Below are 13,496 nucleotides of genomic sequence, written 5' to 3' on the forward strand. Positions count from 1 at the left end.
CTCTCCACGTGCCAGCCAATGGGGAACGACCTGCGTCAAGTTACCTAACAGCTGCGAAGCAAGTAAACGACTGTTTAAAGTAAAAGTCTAGTCTAGTCAGAGTTTTCTTGGTATTTAAGATGAAATATGCAATTTTGGAAGGCGATCGTTTAAATAGGTGCTTTGAAGATGACTTGTTTTTCCTCATCATTTGTTTTATTCGGATCACTATAGAGGTCGTGTTTTTTACACTCACACTAGATATTTATTGTAGCCTACTGGCTGCTTTCAGAATTTTCCAAACTTAACATAGGCTAACATTTTTATTATTCATGACGTCACCTAAAATATATACATAGATAAATTATTGTTTATTTCCCCCAGATCTTCATTGCTGCATTGTAACTTACATATTCGGAATACAATTCAAACAATATTTAAATAACATAAAATATATATTAATATAGGGCTGCACGGTGGTGTAGTGGGTAGCACTCTCGCCTCACAGCAAAAGGGTCCCGGGTTCGATTCCCGGGTCGGCCTGGGTTCCTTCTGTGTGGAGTTTGCATGTTCTCCCCGTGTAAGCGTGGGTTCTCTCCGGGTTCTCCAGCTTCCTCCCACAGTCCAAAGACATGCAGGATGGGGATAGGTTAATTGATGACTCTGAATTGCCCATAGGTGTGAATGTGAGTGTGAATGGTTGTTTGTCTCTACATGTTTGCCCTGTGATAGACTGGCGTTCTGTCCAGGGTGAACCCTGCCTTCGCCCAATGACAGCTGGGATCGGCTCCAGCCCCCCCGCGACCCTGAATACAGGATAAGCGGTAGACAATGGATGGATGGATGGATATATTAATATATATTTAATATATATTTAACAAAAATATGTGACCTGAATGTTTTAATTGTGGTTAATGAATTTAGAAACATCAAGGCACGTTAAATTATATAAAATAATAATATACTAACAAAAAGAATAGAGTATAGATAAAGTAATGGGAAAATAAACAATGACTCATCAGTAGGGGCTGCACGGTGGTGTAGTGGGTAGCACTCAGGGCCGCCCCTGCCTACACGCAGAACACGCACAGTGCGTAGGGCCCCGCGATCCAATAGGGGCCCCGTTTTGCACAAAGGATGCGCATATGCACAGCCGTGGGCGCGCTACTAGATCAGCTGTCAGCGCGAGGCAGGAGAAGAGACCCTTTTTTTTGTAACCTGACACCACACGCGCCGTCACTGCAATGATTGACAGCAATCGATCTGATGCACATACGCTGTCAAGCAGCTGCAGGTGAAGCCGTGATGTCTTCGAAAAAACAACCTACGAGTCAGGCGCGAGCAAGAGGAGAAAAAAAGGAAAACAAGAGGAAACTCGTGCTTCTCTCGAAGGTGTGTTGAAGTTAGTGCTGGGCCGTATTAACGGCGCCGTTAACGCCGGTATTAACGGACATTAACGGCGCCGTTAACGCCGTTAATTAACAACGCTGTTGATGTCCGTTAACGCTGTTAATGGTGTTAAAGGCCCAGCACTAGTAAAAATGTAAAACTTTGTGGCAAGAACTAAACCTCCATGCTCAGCACAGCTGCTGCTGCTACTCAAGAGTAGCAGAGGTAGGAGGAGAGATACTAGCCTCCAGTCCATTTAGCTAGAGTCTAGATGTGGACTGTGGTCTGGAGATGAAAGTAATTTTCCAGCGGCCCTTACCATTTATTAAATGGTTCCTTCTGTGTGGAGTTTGCATGTTCTCCCCGTGTAAGCGTGGGTTCTCTTCGGGTTCTCCGGCTTCCTCCCACAGTCCAAAGACATGCAGGATGGGGATAGGTTAATTGATGACTCTGAATTGCCCATAGGTGTGAATGTGAGTGTGAATGGTTGTACATGTTGGCCCTGCAATAGACTGGCGTTCTGTCGAGGGTGTACCCTGCCTTCACCCAATGACAGCTGGGATCGGCTCCAGCCCCTCCGTGACCCTGAATACAGGATAAGTGTTACGGGTCCCCAGGATGAGGACCGTGGTGACAAATATGTTACCTGTAAAAGCAGGTGAAGAGCAAAGTAATGAAGACACCATGTGTCTCTGTTTTCCTCCAGAACGTGTCTGAGTCTGATTTATTTTACACAAAATAAAAGCTATGCAAACACTACAAGTTTTCACTATGCAATTCAGCTGGTTCTTAGTCATTTACATTAAACTATTCCACAACCTCAGTGAAATATGTTCTCTTTAAGCTATTTCAGTTTCTCTAATCATCACATTTCTTCTACACAGTTATATTCAATAAACAGTATCAGTAAATACATCACATGTTTGTCTAATTCAGTATTTTACTGGTAGAAATCACTATCCACAGTGTATCATGAAAATCCAACAGTAGCAATAAGTGCATGCTCAGGCACAGTGGACTCTCTAGTTCACCATTTTGATGATGTCTTCAAAGGAATGGGATGTCTGCCATAGGCCTACACAAATAGAATTCAACTAAAAGAAGGTGCAAACCCAGTGATTCACGCACCACGAAGAGTTCCAGCTCCACTTCGAGAGCGGCTCAAAAAGGAACTGGACAGGATGTCCCAGCTGCACGTCATCACTAAAGTGGAGGAACCTACAGAGTGGGTAAACTCGATGGTGTGCGTGGATAAAAAGAACAAAAACAAAGAGCTGAGGATATGCATGGATCCTGGAGATTTGAACAAGAACATAAAACGTGAGCACTACCAGATACCAAAGCGTGAGGAGATTGCAAGTGAAATGGCAGGAGCCAAATACTTCTCAAAACTTGATGCAGCGCAGGGATTTTGGCAGATCAAGTTGGATGAAGAAAGCTCAAGATACTGCACGTTTAACACACCTTATGGACGGTACAGGTTTCTCAGAATGCCATTTGGCATAATCTCAGCATCTGAGATTTTTCACCGTGCCATGGACACCATGTTGGAGGGCCTAAAAGGGGTTCGTTGTTATGTCGATGATGTGGTCGTCTGGGGGTCCACCCTTCAAGAACATAATGAGAGACTGATCAAAGTGCTCCAGAGAGTCCGTGAGAATGGGCTGAAGCTAAACCGTGCCAAGTGCCAGTTTGATGTGCAGGAAATCACATTTTTGGGCGACAAACTATCTGCACAGGGCATTGAGCCTGATGAAAAGAAGATAAAAGCCATTCTAGACATGCCACGACCAACTGACAAGAAAGGTGTGCTTAGGGTCATGGGCATGATAAACTTAATTGGAAAGTTCATCCCATCCTCGTCGCCATGAACAAAACAAAGAGCAGAGTAATGAAGACACCATGCGTCTCTGTTTTCCTCCAGAACGTGTCTGAGGTAGCAGCGGAAAGTGCCCCCCCCCCCCGAACACCTGGTACAACCACAAATGTTCCGTCCCACTGCTTTTCAAAATAAAATGACCCTTTTCATATGGTTCTCTATATTTAAATAAAATGAATGAAAATAAATACATATATTAATGAAAGTGTCCCCTAACACGTTATACAAAATAATATTAATGTGGCCATTCCCTCTCAGGGGTGCCACATAAGCGGTAGAAAATGGATGGATGGACTCATCAGTAGCCCTAATGGGGAACTAGCTAGCAGGAGCGGAGGGACTTCGCTCGTCGACTTTTATTTTGAAAAACAGTCACCGGAAGCATCATCCGTGTTTCGCTTAGCTTGACACGGCCGGCGCAGGTACAAAACCCCGGGTATTTTTTGCCGCCCGGTGTCTTCTTCTGCGGAGCGGCCCGATCAGCTGTTGAAGGCGACGTTGGAAGCACCGCCGGCCGGAACCCGTCACCGCTCTTCACTCCACGTCACCGCCCGTCCGTCAACAACAACATGGACATGCCACTGCCGGAGGAGTCCGCACAAAAGGTAACGAGTCAAAAAGCTGGATCTGGTGTTGATGTTTTAAATAGATAACAAATACGTACATTCATGTTGTTGTTTTTACAATGTTAGAATGACTCACACTAACAGCTCATTCATTCATTGTATCTCTTTTATTGTAAATGAGTTAACACTGGCAGTGGATCAGTTTCGGCTCTTAGCCAAACTCCGGGTCTCGGTATCGGGACTGAAAGAGTCCGATTGGTGCGTCGCTACTTTCAAGGCCGAATGAATGAGAAATACTCAACAGTATGAAGGAGAGGAGCTTGTAGGATAAAGCACAAGTGCGTGTGAAGATAAACAAGTCTATACTGTTGTAGCCAATTTGGATCTGTGTGTGTGTGTGTGTGTGTGTGAGTGAATGTGTGTGTGTCGGTGGTGAGGCACTGTGGTTGCTGTGGGTTACCTGCGCCCCTGTGGACATGGGTGGTTGATTGGTCACAGAGGTTAGATGAGGGAGACACATTTCAGGAGTGACTGGGAAATCATGATCAGAGAAGCCACACAGTTTTTCAACCGTGTCTGTGTGTGTGATGGCTGAATGGGTTTTGTATCACAATGTAGTGTTTTTGTATGAGTTAATTTTAAGTCTATTGGCACCCGACCTTTTGTAGATGCCTTTTTAAAGATTTAATGATTAATAAAGCGTCAAACTCATTCCCCATGGAGGAACTCATTTTTGTAACACACCAGCATGAGTTGGAAACGACTTCAGATTCCCTCAAGTGGCCTTTTTGTAGTTAGATTGCCACTACATATACAAATCAAAAATGGCAAATGCAGGTGTGACACACGCCAGTTCCCAGCTGTTTTTTCAGAGACAAACACACAGACTGCCTGCATGTGCTTTAAATGGTGAGGTTGGTCTCTCAGCTGCTCATGCCCTTTCCCGTCCTCCAGGTGTTTAACGATCCCATCCACGGCCACATGGAGCTGCACCCCCTTCTCATCTGCATCATCGACACCCCTCAGTTCCAGAGACTCCGGCGCATCAAGCAGCTCGGAGGGACCTACTTCGTCTTCCCCGGGGCGTCGCACAACCGCTTTGAACACAGCATCGGGTACGTCCTCTCGTCTCCTGTGCAACGCAGAGAGAAAGTAAAAGCAAAGTCTGCAGGTTGCAATAAAGACTCATACCTAGTAACGTGTAATAAAAGTGATGCAATGATTCAACGTTTCATCTCAGTAAGCAAGTCTGCGTTTCTTGAACCATGGCCCATCATGGAAACAAATCCGACTTTACAATAAAAGCATTTAGAAATTGTGACACAAACATTTGGAATTATACACAAAGAGGCTGTTTGCAATCATCTTGAATTGTCAAAGGTTGCTCTATTTTCACAAGACTGCTTTTCACTCAATCAAGCTTTTATTTTCTAAACTACACAAACCCTTGAAGCCCTTTGAAGACACAAAGTTGGCACTGGAACACATTTATTTGTGGCATCACAATGATCACGGATCTGGGTGTTACAGGAAACACCCAGATCCGTGATCATTGTGACTTTATAAATAAGGGTGGCGTTCTTCTTCTTCGTGTTTCAGGCTACAATGTTTGTACAAAGTATCTCCCTTCTCTTTTCATGTGTACAAAACTTACATGTGCACTGATGCAGTGACAAAAGTCAAGACAAACTCTTTGTGTATAAATCCAAATGTTTGTTTCACAATTTCTAAATGCTTTTATAGTAAAGTTGTATTTGTTTCCACGGTGGGGCAATGGTTCACGACACTCAGAATTGATCAAATACAAATATCCCTGTGAACTAATCGTTCTAAAGACAACTGTTCAGTGAAGTCAGGCTAACTTGGCTTACTTAAGTTGCTAATACTTAGAAAGATCAGTGTACTTGCTATTTTAAGTTGGACAACTTAAAAACATTAAGTAAACTCTACAAGTCGATAATAAACTTAAGGACTTTACTTACCTTTTTTAAGTGCGACCAGTTTTGGTAAGGGCAACTTTTCAAATTGAACAGTGTACAAAACGTTTGTTTGTATATATTTGATGCATCTGTGGTGTTTTGTGGTGTTCGGGTGCAGGGTGGGTCACTTGGCCGGGCAATTGGTACAAGCCCTGAAACAGAGGCAGCCGGAGCTCCTCATCTCCAACAGAGACGTCCTGTGTGTGCAGATCGCTGGACTCTGCCACGACCTGGGTGAGTCCCACGCAGGGTTCAGGTTCTCGGGTTCTGGGGTTCTAGGGTTCAGGTTCTAGGGTTCTAGGGTGGTAGAGTTCTCAGGTTCTAGGGTTCTGGACCAGGGGTTTCGGGAGACACCGAGGGGGTCGCAAGATGGTTTCATTACTTTGACTGAGATGTTCTTCTGGTAACATGGAAATTAAAGTATTGTCAAAATGAAGTCTGTACATGCAACAAAAATGTTTACTCATAAGTTACATGGAGATGACTTAGGTATCCTGCTTTTATCTAACAGTAAGCTTTTTCTGTAAAATCATATCATGGTTCTGTTCTTTTTGTCGTTCTTGTCAAATCAACCATTTTTTATATTTGTTCACGTGCCAGGACACGGGCCGTTCTCCCACATGTTTGACAAGTCGTTCATCCCCAAAGCACGTCCAGGACTTGGATGGACGGTAAGAAACAAATGTGATTTCATTTAGTCCTTTAGTTTCGATACGCAGTAAGTGTCAAACGAAACTTTAAGCCAAAAGAAAAATACTTAAGGATTACGTAAGGATTAGTTTCTTTCCTTGTTGGCCGATGATCTAAACCGCCTCTTCTTCAGTTGGAAAATGCCGATGTTGTTGGTTATGATTCACCAGAAAAATATTTGTCAATAACTGGTAAACAAGGTTTCATAACAGCGACATATGAGCCCAGACGTGGATGTGATCTGAACCAGTTACAGGAAACAGGATTGTTTGAGAAGAACCAGTTTATTTGGTCCAAAAACACATCCAAGTTATCGTTATCATAAGTGTCATCATAAGAATTATAACTGCATTATTTTTTTGTTGTTTTTAATGTAACTTTTGTATCCTGTATTTTTGTTGAATCACAATCAGAAAGGAGCTTATTGCCAAATACGTTTTCACATACAAGGAGTTTGCCTTGGTCTTCAGTGCTCATGATATTTACAAAGAATAATCAATAAAGCAAAGTACTGCAGTCAAGAACATACATATAAAAAAAACACTATATACATATGCACATCTCTAGCTCTATCTTTCACCATTATAACGTGCTAGTCAGCTTTTTTGCTGATATTTACAATTATTCCAACTATGGAAACTCACCAAGATGATGTTTTTAATCGCCGGGTCTCTCCTGGTCACTCCCCGTGTTTTTATCTACCATGACTGTTTGTTTCCTCCACCTGATGGTCAAAGCAGTAAATACTCTAGTTTCTTTTTGCAGTCGTAATTGATGTCATTTGACTTGCAAGCCTGGCCTGCCTTCTAGACAGATAAGCGGTGCTGATAACGGCGACGGGGCACACGGTCGTTCTGTGAGTTGTGACCACAGACGGCAAGCGTGAGATAAGACGTTGTATCCCGCTGTTTCACCGGAGATAACCTTCATTTATGAGTCATCGAGCTTTCTTTTCCAACCCGGGGTTTAAGTACGAGTCTGTTGGTGTTGCAGCATGAGACGGCCTCCCTCAAGATGTTTGACTACCTGGTGGAAAGCAACGACCTGAAGCCAGTGATGGAGCAGCACAGCCTGGTGCTGTCTGAGGACCTGGACTTCATCAAGGAGCAGATCGGCGGCCCACCGGACACCGATACAGCTCACGGCATGGTGAGCTACCAGGTCTGCCTGTGGGATGTAACGTCCTGGTAAAAACCTGGAAAACCGTTGACCGGTCATTTAAAAAACACATGAAAAATGAGAAGAAAAAAATAGTGATTACAACTTTCTCCTAGTCTGTTTCAGAGCTCTGAAAAACCGATTATAAAAGCATCTGAAAGGGCAGCGTTATGTTTGGGATCATAATATTTATGGGTGTGAGGATTTTGGTTAATAACCCCAGGTCATGTGGTGTCACATGCAGGTTTGATGACATCGCATCACGTTGCTTTCTTCCCAAACCTTTGTAGCGGGCTGATTCAGTTTTAAAAGTTACTTCTAAAACCTACAAACCCAGAACACACAGGAGCCCTGATGACACCAAACAGTCATACGTGAATCCAAAGCAGATTAAATAAATAGTCAATTTAAATAAGTTCAACCTCAACCGTTCAAGTTTCAAATGAGATATTACAGCAAAAGAAAAATAAGGTTAAATTCAAGTTCCCTTTTCTGGTTTTATTTTCAGTTAATTCAACAGAATACTCCAGATGAACTTAGCTTAGTTAGCTTGTTTCTGGTGATAATATTCAACAGGAAATCAACACAATGAATGGTGGGCGATCGTCGGCTGAACACCGGCAATGCTGCATTTTTGAGGTGCCGTTGCATGAAAACGTTGCAGCAGCTCGCTCACAGTGGCGTGATTGTTAAACACACTCCGTCATTCAGGATTTCGTCCAGTGTGTGTGTGTGTGTGTGTGTGTGTGTGTGTGTGTGTGTGTGTGTGTGTGTGTGTGTGTGTGTGTGTGTGTGTGTGTGTGTGTGTGTGTGTGTGTGTGTGTGTGTCTTTACTTCATATGCATTAAACATCATGGCCAAGCTTACTGTGGTTTGGTGTTCCTCTCCACAGTGGCCGTACAGAGGCCGTCCAGAAGACAAGTCCTTCCTCTACGAGATCGTTGCCAACAAAATAAACGGCATTGACGTGGACAAGTGTGACTACTTTGCCAGGTGGGGCTTCGTGATCTGGTGACGTTGGATATTGTTCGTATTGATCCGTGTTAGTTTGCCGATGACGCTTGCCTCTGCTCGTCTCAGGGACTGCTACCACCTCGGCATCCAGAACAACTTCGACTACCGCCGCTTCCTGATGTTCGCCCGGGTGTGTGAGGTGGACGGCCAAAAGCACATCTGCACTCGAGACAAGGTATGTTGTCACATATGCTTGTTGAAAAAGCAACTTGTCTATATGCAACAAGTCAAACGAAACGGTGAACCAAAATAAGAATACTTATTATATATACTAATTAGTTCTCGTACCAGCGGAGTTTCTTTCCTTGTTGGCCGATTACTTCTTTACTTCAAGTTGTTATCTAAGGCCGGTTATCTAAATCGGATAGACGATAAATATATAAATAAATATAAATGAACAGTTGTTTATTTCAGGGTACTTTTATTTCATAATTCCACCTTTATTTATTTCAGGAGACTTATATGTGCTAATGCAGCATTTAGTTATTTACGTGTACTTTTATTGCATAATGCAACATGTATTCAATTATTTAAGGGAACTTATATTTCATAATTCCACCTTTATCAATTCAGGGGGCTCTTCTAAGAGGAACCAGTGAAATTTCTAAATGAGCAAACAGTTGTGGAATAAGTTACGGACACAACGTTCCATTCATGGTTTAGTTTATTATCAGGTTGGCTACTATCGGAGCCCAGGTCCACGTTCTAATGAGCTGTAAAATCAAAATGCCGTTAACTTGTTCTAACAGGAGGTGGGCAACCTGTACGACATGTTCCACACCAGGATAAGCCTCCACAGAACAGCCTACCAGCACCCAGTGGGCAACTTCATCGAGACCATGTGAGTAGCTGGTCATTGTCTTTACATCACGATTTGCCGTCCCTCGTACGATACGCAGCAGAATGGTTTGAAAATGACATGTTTGGTTTTAACCAGGATCACAGAGGCCTTCTTAAAAGCGGACGGGCACATCCAGATAGAAGGTTCGGAGGGGCAGATGTTCACTCTGTCCACATCCATCGATGACATGGTGGCCTACACCAAGCTGACAGGTCTGTAGAAACCCTTCAGACACAGGGAAGAGGTGGGCAATCCGGTTCTGAAGAGTGAAGCCAAGGCTGAAGTGCCTTAAACTGTCATTCTCTCTGCTGGCCACCAGGGGGCAACTCCTCTCTGGTTGTATAGAAGTCTATGAGAAAATGGTCCTACTACTCTCTGCTGGCCACCAGGGGGTGACTCCGCTCTGGTTGTTTAGAAGTCTATGAGAAAATGGTCCTACTACTCTCTGCTGGCCACCAGGGGGCGACTCCTCTCTGGTTGTATAGAAGTCTATGAGAAAATGGTCCAACATTGTTTATGGTCTCAATCTCTAGTTTCAAGACTTCTTTAATACATCGTGATGTTTATTAAATTATGGTCTGTTTCATCATGTTATTTTGTGATGTGCAACTCTATACAAACATAAAAGTAATTAAATGCAAAAACTTTAAATCCCTGCTTTAAACCCAGTTAATTAAATTTGGACGATGGTGTATATTTTTGCACTTTTATTGCACTATTTAGTTTGTTTACCTCTTCATATGACATTTGTTTGTATTAAATGTAGTGAGGGGATTTTAACATGTCTGTGTTTTTATGCTGAAAACCACATGGTAAATTAAGATGAATTCAGTGACTTATTAGGTGACTGCGGTGTCTTTGCTTGAACTAAGCTAAGTTTGTCCTTGTAGATCACGTTTTCGAACAGATACTCAACTCCTCCTCCGGTGAGCTGGCCGAGTCCAGGCACATTCTGCTCAACGTCGTCCGTCGACGCCTTTACAAGTATCTGGGCCAAACCAAGCCAGGGGAAAACGGCATAGTCAACCAGGTGTGTGTTTGTCTTAATCTACTTTTTATAGTCTACATCGTCAGCTAAGAATTATTCCAGTCGATGATGATTCTCCAAATTATTGACAATTCATTTTCAATAAATTATACTTGTTTGTGTCTGCAAAAAACTACTGGATATCCTGATTTGGATTTTTGTACAAAAGCTTTATGATATGATACCACCATGACAAAAAAAAGTAAGGTAATCTCATGTAATGAAATGAGCTTCATCACTTCTCCATCTTCTTCGTCTACAAGGAGACGATTCACAGCTTGGAGGAAGAACTTGCGGATGTCGGTCTGCAGCAAGAGGACTTTGTAGTCAGTGTGAGTGTTTAATTAATTCTTGTAAACAGCACTGTGCTTTTATTTATTTATTTATGATTTATTATGCATTTTTATATTAAGCTAATGCATTTGCTTTTAGATCATCTCTATGGACTACGGGATGAGGGAGGAAAACCCCATCAACAACATGTATTTCTATTCCAAGGCTGACCCAACCAGAGCCTTCAAGATCAACCAGGACCAGGTCAGAGCTGCAGTCCACGGAAACCAAATCTTTATCCATCTTTTCTTCGTTTTTGTCTCCGTCTGTAAAAAGATAAGCTGCCTTCTTTGTTGCCAGGTGCCTAGACTTCTGCCGGAGCAGTTTGCTGAGCAGCTGATCAGAGTCTACTGCAAGAGGACGGACGAGGGGAGTCTGGAGGCAGCCAAGAGACACTTTGTGCAGTGGTGCATGAACAACAACTTCTCCAGGCCCACGGTAATATTTATGTGCAGGGATCCCCCCGGAGTCACGGGAGACGGTGGTGGGAAGCATTAAATAAGCATTAACTAGCACTCCAAGACAGCAATGGAAGGTGAACTGAGCGTTGAGTCTCATTTGCTCTTCATGCTTTTTTTCTTTATTCACACACAGTTCGGGCTGATCTGACTCCTCTGAAAGCCAGCTGGGCCGACCACGAGGGTGGGGAAGGGGAGCGTGATCGTGGAAACAACAAGAAGAAAGCCAAAGTTCAGCTATTTAAGTAAGAGAAAGCGATCGATCTCTGTCACACATTCGGCAGACGAGACGGAGAAGATTATATTTTTCTATGAGGTGAGTGTTGAGCTCAGCAAATGAGGACGTATATAAACTCTATATTCTATATTCAGGGCTTGTACTCAGGATGCTTACATCAATATCTTACTGGTGGCTTTAGTTCAATCAGGTTTTTAATTTGGAGCTGCAGGTGTTTTAAGTGTATTCCTTGTTTCTGTCCAGTAACCGGCGATCATGTTTTAACACCCTGAGCAGTAAATCATGGTCAGTAGAATGTATTGCTTTGAACATGTGAGCAGTATATTTATATTTATATACATCTCATTTGTTTTAAGGGGGGGGGGGGGGGGGGGACTTTTAATATAGTACTTTGAAGTGGTTGTGTTTACTTTGCACGTTTATATTTTTCAGATGTGTGTTGTGTGGTGTTTTATTTATTGTTTTAACAGTAAGTCGCTCAACTTTCCCACTATTTTATTTTCCTTTCAACTTATAGATCTAATAATAATAATAATAATCAATAATCAATAATAATAAGATCTGTGCATTTTAAATATGATTTGATCTTGCCTGATAGCTGGTTGTGTTATTTTGCTGATTGTGTTCCGAAGAACAATATTTTTGATGAAGAGAAGAAAGCAAAGAAATGCAGTGAGTTGTTGGAGACCTGTGAATCCTGTTGAAAAGGGGCTGGAAACTGTTTAAAATAAAACTCTTTTCTCTCCAGTTGTGTCCTGATGTAAGTACACTTGTTGAACACCAGAGGGCAGCTGCACTCAGTTAAATCAGAGACTTCCCTGAAATGTTAGGATGCTTTTACAATCCCAACAAATAAACACAAAACATCAGTAAATGTATCAGAACCGCTTTACACTGGATGAACAAATAGGACAAATACACCAATCCAGAAAGTGAAGCGATATATACGTATCTTATTTTTAAGATGTAATTGCATTGGATCATTAAAGAGTAATGTATAAATCAGTCAGTGATGGATATATGAACAAACCCCTCAGGTAAGTTTGGTGGATGAAAGAGCTGCTAAAGTGAAGATTTCTGGCTGATAGTCTAAGAAAAAAAATATCTTAAATATATACATGAAAGATATACATACACAGATATACACTGTAAAATGAAATACATTTTGAAGACACTACAGATGAATAGGGGAAAAGAAAAACATGACTTGGCAGCTATATGAGCAGGAAATGAAGGGACAAATATCATTTCTAAGCATCCACTAATGTAAATGAATCGGCTTGTTTTATTTATCTCAGTCTCCTGCAGTAACACTGAAACAACACAAGAGGGCGCTTTACACTCATGAGTCCCCGGGTGCAGTCAAATAGCCAAAAAATAAGGTCCTAACTCCTATTTCTTCTTTGGGGTTAAGGAAAGGCGATAGGAGAACTGAAAAGGATTTAGGAAAAGTCGACCGCGGTGCTCAGAGAATCCGACCGGACTTTCACTATCTACGTCATTATAATGTTGCTGATGATTGACAGCTGATGATCCGGTGATTGACGTGCGTCTGCGCTGGAGAAACTACAACAATGGACTACAAAAAGCGCGTCGTCCACTTCTCCCCATTTTGTTGGTTTTATAAGCAGCTCGGTCAGTACTGCTGCTAGCCATTTTGGTGCCCTAAGCAGAATTCCTTTATGATGCCGCCCCTCCCCCGAAAAGTAGCAGTCTTGGGGCGCCAGGTGGAGGAGTGGTTAGAGCATATGCCATGTACTTGCGTATACGCCGCCGACCCCGGTTTGAATCCCGTCCCAAGGTCTCTTGCTACATGTCACATCTCCCTCTCTCTCCTGTTTTTCCATATCTGTCCACTTCTAATAAAAGGTGTCTATGCCTGAAAAAATCTTTAAAGTGATGGTTCGGAGTAAAATGCAACCTAGGTCATTTCCACCAAGACATC

General features: G+C 42.6%; 1 protein-coding gene across 4 annotated transcripts in view; it reads left to right on the forward strand.

Moving 5' to 3' along the window:
* The first annotated feature begins 3,687 nt into the window (after window positions 1–3,687).
* Window positions 3,688–13,496, forward strand: part of LOC311026135 (deoxynucleoside triphosphate triphosphohydrolase SAMHD1-like) — a 38,104-nt gene continuing 28,295 nt past the window's right edge. The window contains exons 1-14 of one of the 4 annotated variants that reach the window (XM_084029495.1): window positions 3,691–3,852; window positions 4,768–4,928; window positions 5,911–6,026; window positions 6,393–6,463; window positions 7,476–7,631; window positions 8,533–8,633; window positions 8,721–8,829; window positions 9,404–9,495; window positions 9,592–9,707; window positions 10,386–10,525; window positions 10,786–10,854; window positions 10,955–11,059; window positions 11,156–11,293; window positions 11,450–12,298. In XM_084029495.1, coding sequence (XP_083885621.1) covers window positions 3,817–3,852; window positions 4,768–4,928; window positions 5,911–6,026; window positions 6,393–6,463; window positions 7,476–7,631; window positions 8,533–8,633; window positions 8,721–8,829; window positions 9,404–9,495; window positions 9,592–9,707; window positions 10,386–10,525; window positions 10,786–10,854; window positions 10,955–11,059; window positions 11,156–11,293; window positions 11,450–11,464 — 1,425 coding nt within the window. In that variant the 5' untranslated portion in view covers window positions 3,691–3,816 and the 3' untranslated portion in view covers window positions 11,465–12,298. Of the gene's footprint in view, window positions 3,853–4,767; window positions 4,929–5,910; window positions 6,027–6,392; window positions 6,464–7,475; window positions 7,632–8,532; window positions 8,634–8,720; window positions 8,830–9,403; window positions 9,496–9,591; window positions 9,708–10,385; window positions 10,526–10,785; window positions 10,855–10,954; window positions 11,060–11,155; window positions 11,294–11,449; window positions 12,299–13,496 lie in introns of those variants that run through there. The other 3 variants (XM_084029493.1, XM_084029492.1, XM_084029494.1) reach the window with 3 other exon arrangements.

The sequence above is a fragment of the Eutrigla gurnardus genome, assembly GCF_963514095.1.
Source record: "Eutrigla gurnardus genome assembly, chromosome: 15".
NCBI lineage: Eukaryota > Metazoa > Chordata > Actinopteri > Perciformes > Triglidae > Eutrigla > Eutrigla gurnardus.